This window comes from Molothrus aeneus, chromosome 1 (genome assembly GCF_037042795.1).
Source record: "Molothrus aeneus isolate 106 chromosome 1, BPBGC_Maene_1.0, whole genome shotgun sequence".
In the NCBI taxonomy this organism is placed as follows: domain Eukaryota; kingdom Metazoa; phylum Chordata; class Aves; order Passeriformes; family Icteridae; genus Molothrus; species Molothrus aeneus.
The window spans coordinates 140527273-140547830 of NC_089646.1; the positions used below are offsets into that span (position 1 = coordinate 140527273).

General features: G+C 37.0%; 1 protein-coding gene across 1 annotated transcript in view; it reads left to right on the forward strand.

The window, feature by feature from the left end:
• The window catches only part of COL14A1 (collagen type XIV alpha 1 chain), a 114142-nt gene that overhangs the window by 56676 nt on the left and 36908 nt on the right, over window positions 1–20558 (forward strand). The window contains exons 19-31 of the mRNA XM_066565933.1: window positions 243–394; window positions 4154–4283; window positions 5304–5426; window positions 6787–6936; window positions 7565–7681; window positions 9495–9641; window positions 11864–11938; window positions 13281–13420; window positions 14607–14730; window positions 16278–16421; window positions 18368–18532; window positions 20052–20090; window positions 20291–20429. Coding sequence (XP_066422030.1) covers window positions 243–394; window positions 4154–4283; window positions 5304–5426; window positions 6787–6936; window positions 7565–7681; window positions 9495–9641; window positions 11864–11938; window positions 13281–13420; window positions 14607–14730; window positions 16278–16421; window positions 18368–18532; window positions 20052–20090; window positions 20291–20429 — 1645 coding nt within the window. The remainder of the gene's footprint in view (window positions 1–242; window positions 395–4153; window positions 4284–5303; window positions 5427–6786; window positions 6937–7564; window positions 7682–9494; window positions 9642–11863; window positions 11939–13280; window positions 13421–14606; window positions 14731–16277; window positions 16422–18367; window positions 18533–20051; window positions 20091–20290; window positions 20430–20558) is intronic.

Consider the following 20558-nt stretch of genomic DNA (forward strand, 5'->3'; position numbering starts at 1 on the left):
AGATGGGATATTATATGTTAATAGAAGTATAGGATAGCTATTCTTTTAATAAGTGCTTACAGTTTTTGTCTTATTAAGCCCAGATATGACTGAGTTACATGGTTTTGCCCCACTGTGGATCTTCAGAGCCACCATGACTTCAGGAGAGCTTGCATACTTGATGATAATCAGCACAAAGTAAAAATTATATTAAATCTAAAAATATAATTGAGAAAATATCAATTAATATTTCTTGGATTTAGTTTTTAGAACAGGAGTCAGAAACCTTGTTATAGATGATGAAACAACCTCAAGTCTGAGAGTGACATGGGACATTTCTGACTACAGTGCTCAGCAGTTCAGAGTGACCTATCTCACTGCAGAAGGGGACCATGCTGAGGAAGCAGTAAGAATGGTCTGTATGAGTTTTGTTATTGACTTCACAAGCTTCTTTAATAATTGCTAAGAAATTATATCTTCTTATATGACAATTTTGTTGCAATTAGTAAAGGATCTGTGTTTGATATTACTGTGAGCTTGAACCTCAAAGTTCGAATTGCACAGCACATGCTGCACTGCAGGCAACAGCAGTCGAACGTCAGATCAAGGCCCAGTCACACAAATGTTTGATGAGCTCACAGTTAAAGAGGAGCTGGCTTTTTTTTTCCCTGTCCTTTTTTAAATTCATCCAAGTTGGGTTTTTTATTTTTAATTTTATTTTTTACTCCGAAGCATTCTTCTATCCTGAGATTGTGTTTTAATGACACTTAAATATTTTCACAGTCTTAAGCAATTTTTTTTCCTTCAGCAATTTTTCTCTTCTCTTCTCTTCTCTTCTCTTCTCTTCTCTTCTCTTCTCTTCTCTTCTCTTCTCTTCTCTTCTCTTCTCTTCTCTTCTCGCAATGGAATTAAAGTTCAAATGCAGACTTTTCATACTTCTCATGAACCTGAACATATCACAATAAGGATAGCACTTTTTAATCTAAGTGCCTGAGAATTTTATTTTATTTTTCCAATACCATGTGATGATCAAGATTAAACATGTCCTACACTGAAAAATTTCTGGTCATTAAGACTTCAGAAAATAATTGAAAGAATGAAGAGCACTGCATGTACTCTTTGGAGCATATAGCAAACAAACCAAAACACACACCCTCCCCTGCAAAAAAAAAAAAGAAGCCTGAGCTCCATTATTTTAAGACTTCACAATTTTTGAGATACTTTCAGAATTCAGTTAGGCTAAGTACCTTTTTTAAAAACTATTTTTAAATTGGGAAAACTTAGTATTGTAGTGCAGTATAGTAGTGCAGTATTGTAGCATAGTATTATTAGTGTTCCACAAAATCTCTTATAAAGTTTGTAGATGGCTCTAAGTACATTTAAAAGATTAAGTTGTGTATTTCAAGGTTATTTCCTTAGTCAGCTCAGAATGCAAAAAATATTCCCCATCATTCTCCCTTGGTGTCTGCCACTTGAGTCACTTCTTTTCATAGGGCAGTTAAAAAAATATTTTATTCTTTTGATATTTAGCAGCTGACATTTTTATCCCTATATCAGGACATTTCAATAAAAATATTAAAAGGAGTAGAATATATTTTTCCTAGGAAAATATGAATCTGTCTTTTCCCATTTCAGTTTTATTCATCTTTTATGTGACCCTGCTGGAAATGTACTTTTTAACCACCTAATTCAACTATGACCTGAAAATGAATTTTCAGTGTAGTGTCATCCTTTTGGACTAGGAAACATGCTCTATGATCTTACCTCAACTATGTGTTAGTATACCATATGATAAAGTGAAAAACTTGCACAGTATAATGGCACAAATTGTACTGTTCTTCTGAGAATAACTCAGATTTTCTGAAATTCTGATCCCAGATTCACTGTTTCACCTCTCTAGCTCAGTCGGGGGTATAAATGTCATTCTGCTTTAGTATTCAATGACTACTATGTTAAAATGAAATTAAAAGTGTAGGAAAGGTATTAAAATTGTGACTATTAAAATGACATTACAGCTGACTCAAAAGTTCATTAAATAAAATTATAAAACTGTATGATTAGGTAGGTATCTTGGCTCTATTCTCATAAATTATTTAATTTTAAGTACACTCTCAAGCCTTATTATCTTTGGTTACAATTCAATGAACAGATTAACCACATTTCATCTTTGAAATGTATCATGTGCATAAATACTTTACTGAAAAAGGATTTATGTAAGATTACACTTAGAATTAGGCACATTTTAATTGAAGGAGTGTATTTTACCACGTGGCTTCAAGCACCTGAAAGGTACACAACAGATGTCAATAAAACAACACAGATGTTCAATTTTAGGGGAGTGTTTCTATGCTAAGTACATTTTTTAGGCAGAAACCAAAGGTTTTGTGGAATTTGGGCTTACATGTACTATAGCGTGACAGTTCTGTGGTGAGTACTTAAGTTTTTGGCTCTGATTTCAGTGATATAAGTTTCAGTTACTCCTCCCTTTCCATAAAAATATTAATAAGTTTTATAATTCTTTATGCAATTGGCTGAAAATCAGGGACTAGAAAATGTAATAGAATACAGAGAGGTCAAGCTCTAAATTGCATGTGTGTTCTTGGGTGTGCTGTACATACTGGAAAGATCAATTTTCTTTTTTTTCTTTAAAGCCAAAAATGTTTCTCACTGCTGAAAGTTATATTGATCTGTGGAAGATTATGCACATGTGGAGAGGAGAGTTCTCAATGCTTGCATCCACTGCTCTAAAAACTAAAAAAATTAGTTGGATTGGATTTTTTCAGAAACTTAGTTTGTGTGTTTTGAATGCATGTGTATGGAAGAGGAATGTGGAAATCTTTCAAGAATATTTATTAATGGTTTTAGTTCAGTTTTGATCAAAGAATGAAGCACTTTGACGAGTCTCAACACCTGGGTGCACTAGATAAATTTCCTTCTTTGTATCACTTGCCAAAACTAGAAGTAGTTTGAATGTATCTTGGAGTGTGAAACTGGTGAGACCTTTCTTCAAACCTTTGCCATCATCACATGCATCAGTCTTCTTTGAAACAACAAAACCCTTTTATAGACCTGTTTTCTGCTTTTCCCCCATGAGTTTAAAGGGCTTATGCTTCTCTCAACTTCTTGCCAAATCCGTGTAGTTGCTGGCTCAGGTGACAGATTCACACAATGGACATGGGCCAGGGAATGTCCAAAATGTGACGACAGACCTTGGGACTTGCTTCCAACAGCATCACTTCAGAGCACAGATCTCTGCACAGGAAACATAGGACTAGTTTTTCTTTTTTACCATGCCTATACCATGTGATGTAAGTGGATCCCATACAGGCTTTGGAGGCTCTCTGAGATTAAATTTTACTGGCAAGTTAAGCAATTGCAAGGCTTTGCTTGGCACTCCTGCCACCATTATTGTGATACTGGTTTTTGAGGTTCTGGCTAAAATAAAATAATCTATTGAAGAGTTTTAGAACTAGCTGCTTATAGGGAAACCTTTCCCTTTGCTTAATTCAGCAGGCTGAAGCATGTACTCTAGAACAAAAACTTCCCAGAGGAATTTCTACAGCTGCTCTACTACCAGCTGGTTGGATTTTTCTGGCAGATCTTCCAGGTTTCATGGCAATTTGGTATTTGTGGGATGCCATCCTACTTCCTCTCCAGAGGAAGTCTCCAGACCAGATGCAGACATTTTTTATTCCTGCTTGCCCAGTTCAATGCTTCCAGATCTCATAACCTGATTTCCCTTCCTCCCAGGGAAGGAGGATTTTTTGTCTCCAGAGAACAAAGCAAGCAGTCTTTATTACTGAGCTTCAGAAAATCTAAGTAGGTCCAGAATTTATACATCAAGAGGATGTATTTTGTCTATACAGTGAAATAGTTTAAGTATTTCTGATCCAAACAATACCAATGGGTTATGGACCTGTAGTGTCTCATAGGTTTAATATAAAACAGTGTTATCTCCTAGGAACATTTCCTTTATTTTGTTTTGGTATAATGGTAGATCTGTTAAAAGGATGGATAGTGTAGTGATTTTATTTTACTGTAGAGTATTGATAATATTTGAAAATGCAAGCTATACAGCAATGCTAGTGGAATGTGTTGTCAGAGACTATGTAAGATAAAGTTGTTTGTCTCTAGTCATTAAGCTTGATTGTTTCTGCATGTTCTGACCCTCCAGGTAATGGTGCCCGGCAGACAAAACACTCTTCTGCTTCACCCTCTGCTGCCTGATACAGAATACAAAGTCACTGTAACCCCCATCTATTCTGATGGGGAGGGAGTCAGTGTCTCAGCTCCTGGAAAAACTTGTAAGTGCAAACTTTCCGCCTGTCTTTGGCCAGGATGTGCATGAATAAAGAGTTACTCTTTGTGGCCTTTTTTCCTTGGCTGTAGGAATGTATTTTAGTATAAATGTGGGTTTATTTTGCATGATTTATATGACTTGAACTTTAAATTAATCTCAGTTGATTGATTTATAAACAATGGGTTTCTTCTAAAAGACAAGCTGTATTTTATTTTCAAATACTCTGAGTTTGCAGAAACTTGTTCAGTAATAGAACTGCCAAATGCTTGATAACCAGCCCACCAAGGGCAAGCCAACTAATACAGAAAAAAAGTAAACAAAGCTTGCTGAGATGGTATCAAACCAACTATTGTACTGTTAGATCTTCTTTTGTGTGAGATCATTGCTTTCTAAAGGTCATTAGAAATGCTGCTGAACTTTTTATAAAAAGTGATTGCATTATCTCCAGAGTTCTGACCAAGTACCAAAAGATTACTCAGCTGTAGCTTAAACTTCCTCTCTACTGTATATTGTAAAAAATCCTTTCATTGTGCACTTGTGGTCATGATAGTATAATTTTATTGAAGTGTTCTCCTAATTTACATAACTTGTCTTAATTAAAGTGCTATTTATGCAGAGCCTTAAATCACTTGTAAATAAGTCCTTTGATTCCATTCTACAGAATTAAGTGTTCAAAAGAGCATTATTTATACATTAGTGCACTTGGATTGGAAGAAACTATATAATGTATAATTATCTCTAAATTACCTTACATTTTTAGGGAACAAAAGTAAGATTTTTTAAAAAAGAAATGTAGGGACAAATTTTGGAATTAATTCAAAAATTCATTGTTTGTTGATTAAAGTTTGTGGTTAATCCACTGAGTAATACAAAGGATGAATTTGATTAAGAGTTTCATCCTGATAATTTTACATGTAAATCTGAGAGTAATGGGTATCACACTCTTTTTATTTGCACATCTTGATTTTTCTGCGTACGCTTGTATGAGATAAACTTGTAAAATCTCAGTTTGGTTTCTTTTCAGTGCCCCTGTCTGCTCCTAGGAATTTACGAGTCTCAGATGAGTGGTACAACAGATTACGTATCAGCTGGGATGCCCCACCTTCAGCAACAATGGGTTACAGAGTTGTCTACAAACCTGTCAACAGTGAGTTTTCAAACTGATTTTTTTGGGTTATTTCTGACTGAACATCATCTTTCACTCATTTTTTTTCTTAAATCTATCAGTTGCAGCTACAGCCTTGAAAGTGTTATTAACTTTGGTGCCTCGTATTTTTCAATATGAAAGTTTAATAATCACAGAATGATGCAGGTTGGAGAGGATCTCTGGAGATCATCTGGTCTTCCTCCCTGAACAAAACAGGGCCAGCTTGGAACTGGTTTCAGTGGACTCTGGACAGTTGAATTTATAATATCTCCAAGGACGGAGATTTTAAAACTGCTCTAAGCATCTCTCCCAGTTTTTGATTACTGTCACTGGAAGTGTCTTTGCTAATATATGATAAAAATTTCCCATGTTGCAATATTGTCTTTTTTCTCCTACATTTTCCTGTTTGCCTCTGAAGACATTCTGTCTGTATCTTCTCTACCACCTTGCATGAGGTAGGTGTTGGCAGCAGTAGATTTCCCCTTAGACTTCCCATCCTAAGGCTAATTAATCCCAGCTCTTTCAGTCTGTGTTTTTTCATTTTATCATGACTATCTTTCAGAGACTATGTCTGCTTTTTCCTGCCCCTCTCTTCTGTATTCTCCTGTCCCTCAACTTCCTTCCCCTCACAATAAAAGGTTTTCGTTTCTTCTCAGACACTTGACATTTTATTCCTTGTCCATTTTGTGTGTGCTGCATCCTTTACCCGCCTGTACTTTGCTGCTAGACAGGACATCCAGAATCCTTCAAATTTCTTTAGAAAAACAGGGTCCTCTATTGACAGCAAATCACAGATATGTGACCATTGAGGGACTAAAATACTGTCCAAAGACAATACTGCTGCCTGGTTTCTGAAGTGTATCCAGAACAACTAGGGGAGGTGATGAAGGAGCTGTTTGTGATTCTGAGTGGGAAAGTTTCATTATTTTCTATTTTCATTATCATTTTTGCACAGTATTAAATGATGCTGTTGTATAAGAAGCCCTGAGTGACTGTAGTGCTGGCTGGCATCTGCTGTCCCCCCTGTTGGTCCTGGCACACAGTCAAACTGGGGAGATATTTGGCTGCCTCTTTAGAACAGTAGTAAGTCACTGAAGCAGAACAAAAGGGTTTTAACAGATGCCAGTGTCTAGCTCTGCCTTAATGAATCCCACTGCTGAATTTCCTTTGTGTTTGTTGTGTCTTCTTTCCATGCAAGGATTGAGGAGAATGTCTTTGCATTTGTGTATGGTTAAAAAAAAAGGCATAAAATAGTAACTTTATGAACACTTGTAATTTTTTCTAATTTAGTGGATAAGCAAATGATTTTCTAATTTAGTGGATAAGCAAATGATTTTCTAATTTATTTCATATTTTGCAGCTCCTGGTCCTGCATTGGAGACCTTTGTAGGGGATGATATTAATACTATTCTCATTCTAAATCTCCTCAGTGGAACGGAGTACAGTGTTAAAGTATTTGCTTCATACTCAACAGGCTTCAGTGATGCCCTAACAGGCGTGGCCAAAACCTGTAAGAATGATTTCATGCTGCTCAGATCTCTACAAGCTGGTTTTCCTTACAACTGTGTCTTTCTGCAGCTCCCTGAATAAATTTTCACGTGGAAGACCTTACTTTGTTTTCCTGAAATGAAAATCTCTCTTTCTATGAGACTCTACCAGGCTTTTCAGTGCTCTGCTGGATGTTAGCAAGACAGGAATCATAAAGCAGATACCGTTTATTAGCCAAAAAGATATGTGCCTAGTAGTAGATGTAAATTTCCTTCATGAAAATCTATTTAGTATATTTTTTCTAGGTCCATATATATGATTATTTGCTCTTTATATAGCTAAAGTTCAATTTTAAATCGATTTTGACAGAAATTCTGCTATTATTATGATACTTTTATACTTGTAATAACCAAACTTTTTAGCAATGTTCATTATTTAAAGTAAATTGCCTAAAGTTCTAAACTTCTGTTTTTAAATTTCACTACTTTTTAAAATTCTTCTTTTAGATTTTCTTGATTTTTTTAAAGCAGCTATGGACATTATGTGTTAAAAATTAATTGGGACTTGTTTCACTGTAATAATTTTGTCATTTTTTTCTTGTATGTCTTATTAGAGGTATAAAACTGATTTTTTTTAAATTTAATTTTCAGTGTATTTGGGTGTGACGAATTTGGATTCCTACCAAGTCCGCATGACAAGTCTGTGTGCTCAGTGGCAGCTCCACAGACATGCCACTGCTTACAGGGTAGTTATAGAGTCACTCGAGGGTAAGTTACTCAATAATTTGGTACGCAGCTACCGTCCCATCCAGAGAATTGAATTGCATAGAAATTGCAGTTAGACCTGTAGTCTGGCTCCTGAAATACTGGAAATGATGGACAGAAGAAAGGTGTGTACACCCTGACAGTTTCAGAATGGAGTAGCATCCCTGTCCCTTTATGTCAAACACATTGATAGTTTGTGCATTTTATGTCAGAGACTTTGATCTATCAGTAGAAGAAAGGTGATTATCTGAGTTTTTCACTGCTGTGAAGAACAAAAGATGGATAAGGATGAACTGAATACATCAAAGTTAGTAAATATACCACAGGCAGTACTCTGTATGGTTAGGATAGACAGGAGAAGAGGGCAGAAAAGCTCTGAAGGAATCCAGACCATGCCCACAGAATCAGAACAATGTCCAGTTTTGTTTTGTTCTCATTCTATTGATGCTTCTTTGTAGCTTATAGTAGTAATGTTACTCATATGGATAAACATGACACCATGCTGTGCAGTCACACAAGGAGTCTTGATGCTTTTAGCACAGTGTATATAGAGGGTAAATTACAGCCTCTCCAGCCTCACTGATTCTCAGGTGTGGCCAGAAGACATTTTGTCACTGTTTGTGCAGACCAACTCTCTTATCCCAAGCAGACACCCGTGGTCTTCTGACCAGCAGCAAATGAAAACCTTGGATAACTTGAGAGAAGTGCAGTTAATGGGCTGTGTTAAAGGTGTCATGGACAGTAACCCTGATCATGTGGCAAAAAAGGCATGACCTTTTTGTGGAATGGCAAGTGGATGCTGATAAGGTTTATTTGAAGCCATGAAATACAGACAAGCCATTCAGAAAGCAGAGATCTTGGCTTGCCTGAGCCAGCACAGACATCCCTCTCATCTGGGAGCTAGCCAACATCCTACTTTCTTCATGTAGAACTGCCAGAATTGTTTTAACTGAGCTGAAAGCACCGAAATACAAGCAGAACAACCCAGAGTGTGAACAAATGTTTCTTATTAATATTTATCCTGAAGGGACTTGATTGTCAAATCAGGTGTGTGTCTGGTTCAGGCAGTGATCAAATATTTTTATACTAGTGTAACACCTGATAAGCACTGAATGATTGTTTGTCATTTTTTATATACTCTGTAAAGTATGAGATCAGTTGCTTGTATTTCACTTCTTCCTGATGCAGATTTTAAATGGTGATAAAGTTTTTCTTGTTATTAAAACATGCCTTATGCTATTTCCAGTACCCAGCCTTTTTCTATTGTCAATGTATCTTCCAATTCAGAATTTAGCAGAATCAGTTTTGGAACCCTGTAAATGCTATTCCTTAACCATCTTGCCAAGTGGCTACTAGGGAAAGCTGGAATATGATATCTAGTTCAGTCTCTTTTGTTGTGACCAAGCACATTACGTATGCTGAGAACCAGAGGCATAGACAAAGGATGACATAGAATTACATAATGCAACAATTCCTAGTTAGACTCTCATAATTTAGGACCACATCCAAAGCCTGTTCATGACAGTGTTAGTGATTTTTATTGCTTTCAGTGCATGGGGCAAAATTAATCTTTTTTTCCTGAAGATGTTTGACACATTCCTCAACTCCTACTTAGTATGAATAATGAAATGTTAGAGACCTCTGCACAGAGGTCAGTTTCCAAAAGTAAGGCAGCATGTAGTTTATTAACTTATGCCAACCTCTTACCCTTCATGTGCCATTATGTACTCTTCTTATTTATGATTTAAATCACATTATTCAATAAAACAGTAAAAAAAAAAAAAAAAAGTTTTCATAGTTTCTTTTGTAATTCCAGATGGAAAAAAGCAAGAAGTAAATCTTGGTGGAGGGACACCTCGACATTGTTTCTTTGAGCTGGTCCCTGGAACCAAATATAAAGTCAGTGTTCATACACAGCTTCAGGAGCTGGAGGGCCCTGCTGTGAGCATCACGGAGACAACGTGTGAGTAAAACAGAGGAGAGAGAGTTCAGCCAGCAGCAATAATGCTCAATTGTATTTCTTGTGTTCTGCCCTTTGCCCACACATGTGCTATTCCTGCACAGTTTTCTTTAGCTGAGCTATTGATTTTTCAAGTACATTGTGACTCCTCCACAGATGTGCAGGATTCTTACACCACTGCTATGAAGTAATTTTTAAGTCACATTCAGCAACTCTATTGGACTTCTAATGAGAAAGACACAGGGAGGATGGTTTAGTTTTCTTCATAAAAAGTCCCACTATGGGATACTCTGAATATCTATTACTTTGGGGAAAAAAATACAGAAAAATGGGTAAGCAGAGAAAGTTTTGTTCCTGCAGCTCTTGTTGTTTAGTAAAATTAACTAGTGTTTGAATAATTTACAGTTAAATGGGACCTCAAAACCCAATTTATTTAAGTGTTTTGAAACAAACCAACCAACCAATCAACCACCCTTTTTAATTATTATTAGTAGTAATGCAAGACAGGCAAAAAGGAAAAAAACCTCACAGCTGTTTATGAAGGCAAGATCCTGCTGTCATGAATTCAAAATACTGTGAAGTAAAACATGGGACTACTAGAATGAATATTTTATCTTTCTTTGAGCCCATTTCCAATCTCAGCATTACCTGTCTTCTCACAGTATATTGCTATACACCACAATACTGTTCCCTTTCTCTCAGGGTATAAAGTGTTTCTAATTTTCTTCTTTTCCTCCCACATTTGTGGTTTCACATAGGAAAAGCTTGCACAGGTGCATGACCCCAATTCTTCATGGCCCAGGGCTCATTCTCTTAAAGCCAAGCTTCTCCTGCTTTTTGGGGAATTGTGTTTAGTGTGCTCTGCAGGTCAGGGAGCTAGGAGGCATGAGGAAGAGCATACCTTGGCCCATATGTCCATTTGAGAATGATGGTTTCTGATAATTTGTGTAAACTATTGTCTCACTTTAAAAAGGGAAACAGTCTTCAGGGTGACCTGCATCTCTTTGGTGCTGAGAGCAGCCTTTCAAGTCACCTTACAGGAGCTGTGACCCTTTCTTCATGGGTCTGGTCCTGGGTTGCTGTGGCCATGGAGGTCCTGAGCACTACTTCTGTGTAGGTGTTTCAGAGTCCCAGCCCTTTCTATTGCTGAAGCCACTGGGAAAACCCACATCAGCTACAGTGGGATGAGGACATGTAGTGAATCCTGTTTGCACTGAGCTTTCCCAAATGTAGGCTCCTTTTCTCAGGTTGCCATATCTAACACTCTCCATTGCCTATAAATGTAACTTAAGTGTTACAGCAAATAAGTTTAGATTTGGAGGACTGATGTTCTGTCACCTGTGGCTTCTTATTCTAAATGCATTGAATAAAAATAGGAGTAAAAAAACCCCTTGGATGAATGTGGAAGCTTTTCCTCCTGTAGAGTTTTGGAAGTCAAAGCATGTGCATTTTATCTGTGAGAGGTCAGCTGGGCCATCTTGAAAGGTGCTAAATAAAGCTGTTGCATTCAGAAAAGCTGTCAATCAGTAATTGGATATTCACCTACATCTCTGCAAGGTTGAAATTCCAATGTCAATTTTCAGGAGAAGAGTGAGGGACACTTTCAGAAACTATAAAGCAACTTTAGTAGAAGTTGCTGCAGGCAGCAGAGCCACAGTCCTGTCAGAATTGGGGTCAGAGCTGTGTTTCTGTCTGGAAGCAGAACAAGGTCTTTGAACAAATTCAAAAAAGTCTTCACCAGGGAAGACTGTGATCTGCTTTGAGTGCAGGCACTTGCTTGCTTTTCCTCTCTGTCTTTGCATTTTGGACTAAGATGATCTTCCTTCCAGAGTGACTAAAGACCTACTTTCTGTTACTGAGGACTTTTGTTGAGAAAAGAAAAGGACATGGACCTTTTTCAAAACAAATTATGGATTTTAGGTCGAGAATAGTGCTGGCACATGGTCTGCTACACTGGAGGATCTCAAAAAGGGGCAGTTCCAATAGTAGTTCAGTTGTATTCTTGTATCATTCATACTGCACATACAGCCATTAATTGTTTTGCATTAGTAATATTCTCTTTCAGGTGATATTTCTTTTGTGCACTCACCACATTTATCTCCAGTTGCATAACTAGTGGATTAGGGATAATGAATTTTTTTCATGTGGAGATGAGTAGAAAATGCTGTTTATTAAAGATATTGGGCTTTTAGGTATGTTTGAATATTCCTTCTTTTATTCTCCAGTACCATTTCCTACTCAACCACCAACAACACCTTCAACACCGCCTCCACCACCTACAATCCCACCTGCAAAAGAGGGTAAGTGCTACATGTGTGAGTTTCTAGTAATTTTAAAGTGTTGGTGCAATGTTTTTCTGCTGGTATTTTAGACCTATGGGGAGCAGATCTCACAAGGCATTTGCTGTAGAAACACTGTTAAGGCAGCTGGCCTAAATTTAATGAGCCAAAAATCTGACATCATTGTTGTACTGTTAACATTTGCTGAAAGGGTGGTTAATATATGTGACACTTCCTTTTTCCAAACCTCCTAAACCATACACATTTTGCAACTGAAGCAAACATTCTAGGATAATTAAACTTGAAAAGCATTATTTTTAAGTATGCCTACTTTAGGTAATGTGAAAAGTATGGGCCATATTCAGACTCTCCTGTTTAAATGCAGACTTCCTTTTATGATTATTTGAATGCATTGTATTTTGTACAGATGCTTATAATATTTCTGTGAGAGGAGCATTATTGGTGGAGACTGAGGATCAAATACATCAGCTTGAAGTCTGTGGACCAAACTGACATGTATAAATTGAGAATTTAACCCACAAGCACAGGGAAAAAAGACCTTATATGTGTGTGTGTGTTCAGAACTGCATAGGAGCAGATAATGAGGGGGTTTTGTCATCCAAGGAGTAATCAACAGAAAATAAAAATACAGGTTTATATCTTCTTGTCCTATTCTCTGGATTTAGCTGAAATATGAAGATGAAATATGTTGAAAAACATAACTTTGGTTTGAGACAGTTTACTTCTGACTCCAAGCAATAGACTTGGATTTCTGTGAAGTGTTGAAGGTTCCCAGTTCCCATGAAAGAGTGAGCAACTTCCCAAAAAGTGTGAGCAGTGTACAGCTCTTGCAGGCCATTTTGCGTAAGAATGTGCTGGAATCAGATGAGATGGGTGAAACCTGCATTGCTCCTGCACAGTGCAGTTGAAGTGCCTTAGACACTGCAGACCTTAGGGTAACTTTATGAATGGATTTTCCCAGTGGGAACCTCCACAGTTGAAATTCTGTCATCTTGCTTACTGTGTCGTGCTAGGAGTTGACATTGTATAAGTTCATGTGTGAGATTACTTAAAAACCTAAATAAAAATAGAAATGATAAGCCAGACTTCAAAGAACCATTTAAGTGTGTTCTGTGATAGGATCTATTGCTGCAGACAATTCTCCCTTGCAGAGTTCAGCTGGTTCTACACTTGCACTGAGGTCAATGCCAACAGGTCTGTTGACTGAAGCTAACATTGAGCTAACATGTATTAACTAATATTAAAAAAGGTCTTTTCATGATGGTTGCATTTTTTAAGTAATTTTTGAGATTTTTGAGTTGAGGCATTGCTCTAATTCCAAAATTCTTGCTTTCTTCCTCAGTGTGCAAAGCAGCCAAAGCTGATCTGGCATTCCTGGTAGATGGGTCATGGAGTATTGGAGATGACAATTTCAATAAGATAATTAACTTCCTTTATAGCACTGTTGGAGCTTTGGATAAGATTGGTCCCGATGGAACACAGGTAATCAATGTGTGCAGAGATGGAGGGTGCATGGACTTGACAGGGTATTTTAGACTAGACCAGAAGTGAAATGAATCAAGAAGTAACTGACATCATTTCACAGTTCAGTGAAAATATAAAATATGCTCTAGGTCAGTATCTTTTTTCAATATCTTTTTATGCACACCATATGTTAAAATTCTCAGTATAAATTTTTGTAGCATGAGGGCTGAGTATCATTTCAGTCTCCTCTAATTCAAATGACATTTAAGTTTTTTCATGCTTTTGGTACTCATTGTAGTGTTTATTTATAAATAAGCTAAAAATGGCATTGATAAGGAAAACTAAAGGTTCTGTTATTTTGAATCACACACTCTACAGAATCTACAGTGCTTGAAATAAAATTTGCAATGATTGTTCCATTTATGTATTTGTTTAGAGAGGTGCTCCAGAACATATTATTGGCAAATATGTTACTGCTTTTAATATTACCTGTATAATATGGGATTTAGGATCTCATTGGAAATTACTTTTAACTTGTCCAAACCCTGAAGAATACTTAGTTTTTACTGTTTCTTGCTATACAGCTATTTTTCCAGAATATAATTAATGGTGCTTCAGAAACTTTGTCACAAATTTAAACATAATAGCTCCTTTGAAATCAGGGGCACCACTTATGGAATAGGAAGATCAATATATGCTTTGTGAGTTGTAGGGGCTTAGTGTACAGTATTGTAATACAGGGTCTTAACTCAGTAGTGTCACATTTGACAGAGGCAATATTTCAAAATATATTCCTGAATCTTTCTTGCTCCCTAGCTTAAGTTACTTATGTGCAGTTATTAATTCATGGAGACTGAATTAAGTCCCAGCACTTCTGAGTATGAGTAACTGTACACATGTGAGCAGCTGTAACCAGGATTTTGCTTTTGGGCTCAACTGAGAGTGCTTCTGCCAAAGTGGGTATTACTGCTCTCATCTTGTTTGCTGCAAAATGAAACCAGAAAGTGTTAGATGGTTGCCAAAGTTGCAGAGTAAAATTGAACTTTATTTACTGAAAGCTTTTTTAAAGAGAAAAAAGTCTGGCTTCAATTTAAAGATGAAGCAAAGTTACAAGATAAATCCTTGTTTTAAGTGGTCAAATTCACTTACTTTTTGCTTACGCAGTGGGTGGTGCTTTTGTAATGAACATCTTCTATGTGCACAGGTGGCAATAATTCAGTTTAGTGATGATCCCAGGACAGAATTTAAATTGAATGCATACAAAACAAAAGAAACTCTTCTTGAAGCTATTCAGCAAATAGCCTACAAAGGAGGAAATACAAAAACAGGTGAGAAAGGATGAGATTGTAATGCAGATTTTTCCCCTGCTTCTCTAAACAGTATTTCTTTCTCATTTGCTAAATGGCTTAATTAATCACTGCAAAACCAGTAATAGCATGCTGTCTCCACACTGGAGATGAAGGGTTGGGCTCTGAAATTAGAAAGTCTTTGTAATCTGTAGTTTACACAGTTCAGCCCCTACTGCTGCATATTCACCCCACTGACCAATAGTGATAACAAGGATCAGGGAGGCAGGGAGAGGGGCAGGAGGGCTTAAATCAAATTAATTTGGGGGTATTGGAAGGTGGAATGGGGAGTAATATGAAATCAGCTTGGCAAGTGAGCAGAAAAGTGATAAAGGGGAGAGGGTGGGAGGAAGCTTGCAGAGCATGTAGAAAACTGGAGAGAGTGGAGTGTCTGTTTGGGTATAAGCCAGGACAGTTAAGACTCTATGGGATGTTTAAGATTGGGATGGGGAAAGATGTTTGTTAAGGTTGCATTTTAATTTATCCCTTAAAATAGCTTGCTGATATAAAGAAATTATAGATGAGGGTTGAAAGGGTTAAAATCTGTTTCAGTTGGAAACCTTATGTTTTATTATTTTCAGACTTCACAGAAATTTCTTGCAGCTGTTGCATTGCATCTCCTTTCAGCATTATCAAAATAATTTTCCATTTACTACAATGACATTCTCAGTTGTTAATGTAGACAGTGCCCTACAATCCAGAACAGGAAAGTTTTGTTATCTCTAACCCAGCCAGCAGCTAAATACCACACAGTGCTCACTGACTGCCTACCCTTAGCCCTGGTGGGAAGGGGAGGAGAATCAGAAAAGGGTAAAGCTTGTGGGCTGAGACAATAGTTTCATGGTTGAAATAAAGTAAAATACAATGATAGTAATAGTAATAAAAAGCGGCATAACAAATAGAGGGAGAGAAACCCCAAGAATAAGAGATGATGCTTAGTATGGTTGTTCATCACTGATGGCCAGCCCATGCCAGAGCAGGGATTGGCCCCTCCTGGCCAACTGCCCAAGTTTATACCCAGGGCAGGATGTTCTATAGTATGGAGTATTCCTTTGGCCAGTTTGGGTCAGCTGTCCTGTGTACACTCTCCTCCAGTCCTCTTGTGCAGCTGCTCAGGGGCAGAGAGTGAGACGCTGAAAAGTGCTTGACTCAGAGTAAGCACAGCTTAGCAACAACCAAAACATCATTATCAACATTAGCCTCAAATGGAGTCCAAAACTCAGCACTGCACCAGCAATAAAAAGGGAAATTAAGCCTATCCCAGCTGAACCCAGGACAGCCACACAAATCACGTTCATGATCTTCCCCTTCTGGATTGAAAAACAGAGGGCCGAAGCTGTCGGAAGTTGAAACATTACGGTCAAAATCAAACTTTCCTAAATCTTGATTTTAACAAATACAGAATGAATAAACTGACAGACTACTGCGGGCACAACAGATTTTTCTTTTTATGTATGTGTAACATGTGATATGAGAAGCCAATAGAAATGGGATTTGTATCACAGTCAATGTCAATTTTTGTGTTGCAGGCAAAGCCATTAAACATGCACGAGAAATGTTATTTACAGGAGAGGCAGGCATGAGAAGGGGCATTCCAAAGGTCTTGGTTGTCATCACTGATGGGCGATCACAGGATGATGTGAACAAAGTCTCCAGAGAAATGCAACTAGATGGTAAATTGTGTGGTTTTAAAAACAACTCACATGTTCTTTTTTTCAGTAATTGCATCTAAGTAGGTGTGGGCATGAGGTAAGGATAGCCTTTGCTCCAGTTTTAAAGAAAACAGAAATTGCTGAGAAACACAGAATATCACTAGGATATGATTAGATTCTGGATATTCATGATTTGTGTGATTAATGGAATTATTTTTTATTTTGGCAGCAGTGCTAATATCATGTATTAGTTAATGGAATTGCTCCCAGAATGAAGAAGTTGGGGAATATGATCCTGAGAATCTGGATTATCATCTATAAAGTGTAGTCTAGTGGTTATGAGCAAATTGAACTATTTTGTTTTCTACACAAAAGGTCCATTGAAAATTCTTACACTGTTTCTGACTTGCTCTCATGTTACACAAATTACCTCTAGCAATTTTTTTAAAATCTTCAATTTTAGAGCTTTAAGCAGCCACACCATGTTGTGAGCCTAAGTGTAAATGGATTAATTGTTGTACCAAATTTGTACCAAAACCAAAGGGGGCACAGTGTGCCAGCTGGTACAAAACCAAAAGATGGAAGAAAAAAAACTATCTTCCTTTTAATGTGAGGTGACCTGAAGAGAAATTACATTTGTGCCTTTTATTTGCTTTTGGCTTTGACAGCCATGAAGTTCCCAGTGTAGTTCACTGATTTCTGAAACCAAATGTAATTGTCCAGCTTGGCTGCCTCCTTGTTTTGTTGCTAGATGCTGAGTGTAGGGTCTTCATCAATAAGGCAGATGACAAAATAGTGGGCTTGCATGACCTGTTTTAAGTAGCAGTTAAGAAAACTGTGTATTTGTGAATAAATTGGAGTTTGTGTCTAAACTGAACAGAAAATATTCATCTCTCAGGTAAGTCTTGCAGTTACATTGTTAGCTCCTGGGCTGGGAATGGCCTCCAGAGAAGATGGCACTCTGTGAGGGTTCACTTGCTGGGATGTGGCACACAAATTCCCCTCTCCCATTTTCCCTGGAGTGTGCTGCACAGTGAGGCTGCAGATAGGATGGAGCAGGTACTGATGGGCATTTGTGATGGAGAGGCACAAAGAGATGCTGATCTTGGATGAGACATGAAGATATTGTTATAATGTATTAAGTCAAAGTTTTGTTATGCTTAAAGCTCTGCAGAAGGTGATGAATGCCCCTGGTCCTTATTCAAACTTAAAGATAATATTGCTTGACTGGAAGAAATTTGTGACTGAGCCATGCTAGAACAATATATCCACCAACTATATTCAGCCTGATGAAGAGAGGTTTTTCCTTCATCTCTTATGGAAAGGAAAACATTGAAAAACTTATGGCTCTTTTGTTGCTCCTGAAACATGTAGGGTACAGTTTCCATTTGATTTAAATCCTTTAAGTCAGGCTCATATTTTGAAAAATATTAATGCTAAATATATAGAACAGTGACACCAGTGCAGTTAAATTGCTGATGAAATAATAATGCATTTATTTCAGTGTTCTCTCATGAGGCAGCAGTGCCTTGAAATAATATATGTACTAACATGTGGCACAGAAAAAATCTGTAAAGAACCTGCAAGAAATTAATTTCTCTACTTTTTATTTATTCTGTACTTGATACATGGCTATTTTTGTGTAATAGAGTATAGCATTAAATTTAAAAAGTATTTAAATGTATGCTAAAACTTTAAACTATTGAGTAGTCCTATATCTTCAAGAAAACACTTAAGGTTTAACTTTAACTAATTAAACATAAATACCCAGAAGAAATATTTCACAGAGAATGTTTTACTTCTATTTTAGATTACATAAGTGAATTTTCTCATGCTATAGGGTAATAATTAAATGTCCAAGTTGCTGTTTAATTAGGAAAGGAGTCAGTGCAAATACAGTTGTGGTCATCTTGTATGTCAACTCTCAAAATGAATGACTCACAGGAGTGTTCTTTTTTGTTTTACAGGGTTTACCTTTTTTGCTATTGGAGTGGCTGATGCTGACTATTCAGAGTTAGTTAATATTGGCAGCAAGCCCAGTGAAAGACATGTCTTCTTCGTGGATGACTTTGATGCCTTTACAAAGATTGAAGATGAGCTGATCACTTTTGTTTGTGAAACTGCATCAGCAAGTTAGCCATTTTGATTTATGTTTGTTTCTAAAATAACTGTAAATACTGGGGAGATTGTAACTATTAATTTTGTATCAAGACAAAGTCTTGATCTTTTTAAGATAATTTACTACTGACTTTATAATTCTAACGTATTTCCGCAGAAGATAAGGGAAATGAAGGTTTTGTGACTTCAAAATAATTAATGGTTGTTTCTATAAAGCCAGAATATAGCCACTGGTTGTCAAAAACTCATTTCAGATGTTGTTGACATTTCAGAATCATAAAAGATAATTTTATTTTATTTTCTAGGCTACTTTAACCCTCTGTAAGAGTACTGCTAGCTGCATTCTTTCTTATTCAAGTCACATGGTTTATTTATTAATAGAGATCCAATCATTAACATTTTTGTTACGAAAGTAGATGAGTTGTAGCCTAAGGAAAAGCATAAAACACACTCAAATTCTGGAATCTGTGAGAAAGCCACACTTCCATTTCTTTATGAAAATTAAGGAATAGACATTCCAGAGCAACACTTAATGATTATTGGTCATTAATTCACATGCTTTTAGGTCTGTGCCCACAATGTACTTCCTTTTGTATAAGCCAAGAAGCAGGCACTGATGTGGCTGATATGAACTATTTGTGATTGTAAGGAGTCCTTGTGCACAGGGCTGTGAGTTTTCATGAGACTCGGAATTGTCAGAGCTGGTAAGCTAAAAGGATGTGGCTTGTGAGCCACCAGTTCTGAGATTTTGACCATGAGCTCTACTTTCAATGGTAGAGAGAATGTTAAACATTGACAATTTTCAACAGTATCCTTTATTGGTCACTTGTGCTTGTTTCCTAGAAGTGATCTTCAAATGTGAGTATCCTGGGGCGCCATATTTGGTTGATATGCTGCTTTAGGCTTGTTGATTTCCCAGGGCACCTTTCCTGAAATATATTAGTGACCTTTCTTCCCTGCCAAAAGAAATGTATAAATCAGATTTGCAGCTATTAAAAATGTGAGTACACATCTTAGGGATTGTTCTGGTTTCTCTTGCTCATGGAAACTATTGTGGAGTTTCAGGTACAGGGAATGTCTGCTGCAGTACTTGAACTTGAGATGGGTTAGGCTGGAAAAGCTCACAGAGAATTAGGGAACACTTGGTTAAATCCCCATATAAGACAAACTTTATTTTATGCAAGAGGCAACGAGTTTGTTACTTTTCTTCCCAACAAATTTGAAATTGCTGAAGAGATTGTGAAGGCAGGTTTATAGGGAGGATTAGACAAATTAATGGACAAGAAATCCATACAAATATATTATATGGAGCACACAGGGAGCACTCCTTAATATATTTGCTACAACCCTTGGGGATCCTGAGAAGCATTGACAGAATGGAGTAGGAAGTGGCCAGGTATGCCTGTCCTTCCTACCCAGCCTCCTTTTGCTGCTCTTGGGGGTAGAGTGCTGAGTTTAAGTCTGAGTGCATGACTGTTCTGACTCAGTGGGACATCTCTTGTATTCTTAAATATATCTCTTTTTCCTTTCCAGCCTGCCCACTGGTAGTTAAAGATGGCAATAATTTTGCAGGTACAGTATTTTTGTGTTCATTTTTGTTTCTGATTTATGGAATCATTTTCATTACATTATTTTCACAGTATTAGGCAATACATTTCCCTTCATGCTAACAGGCAATGGAACTCTTAGATACAATTATCAATGTCTTTTTTTGTATCCTCTGATGCAGTATTAATTTAAATTAATAAAATATGCCATTTGATATCTTCCAGGATTTAAAATGATGGAAATGTTTGGTTTGGTTGAAAAGGAGTTTTCATCTGTGGAAGGGGTTTCCATGGAACCTGGTACATTTAATGTTTTCCCATGTTACAGACTACACAAGGATGCTCTGGTATCCCAGCCTACCAAGTATGTATTCACATATAAATACTCAAAAACCACATGAAGATAATTTTCTAGTGCAGGCAATTATTCATTTCAGGGACTATTATTTTTAAGTCAGAAGTGCAGAGGTGCTAATGTATATCTGTGATATAC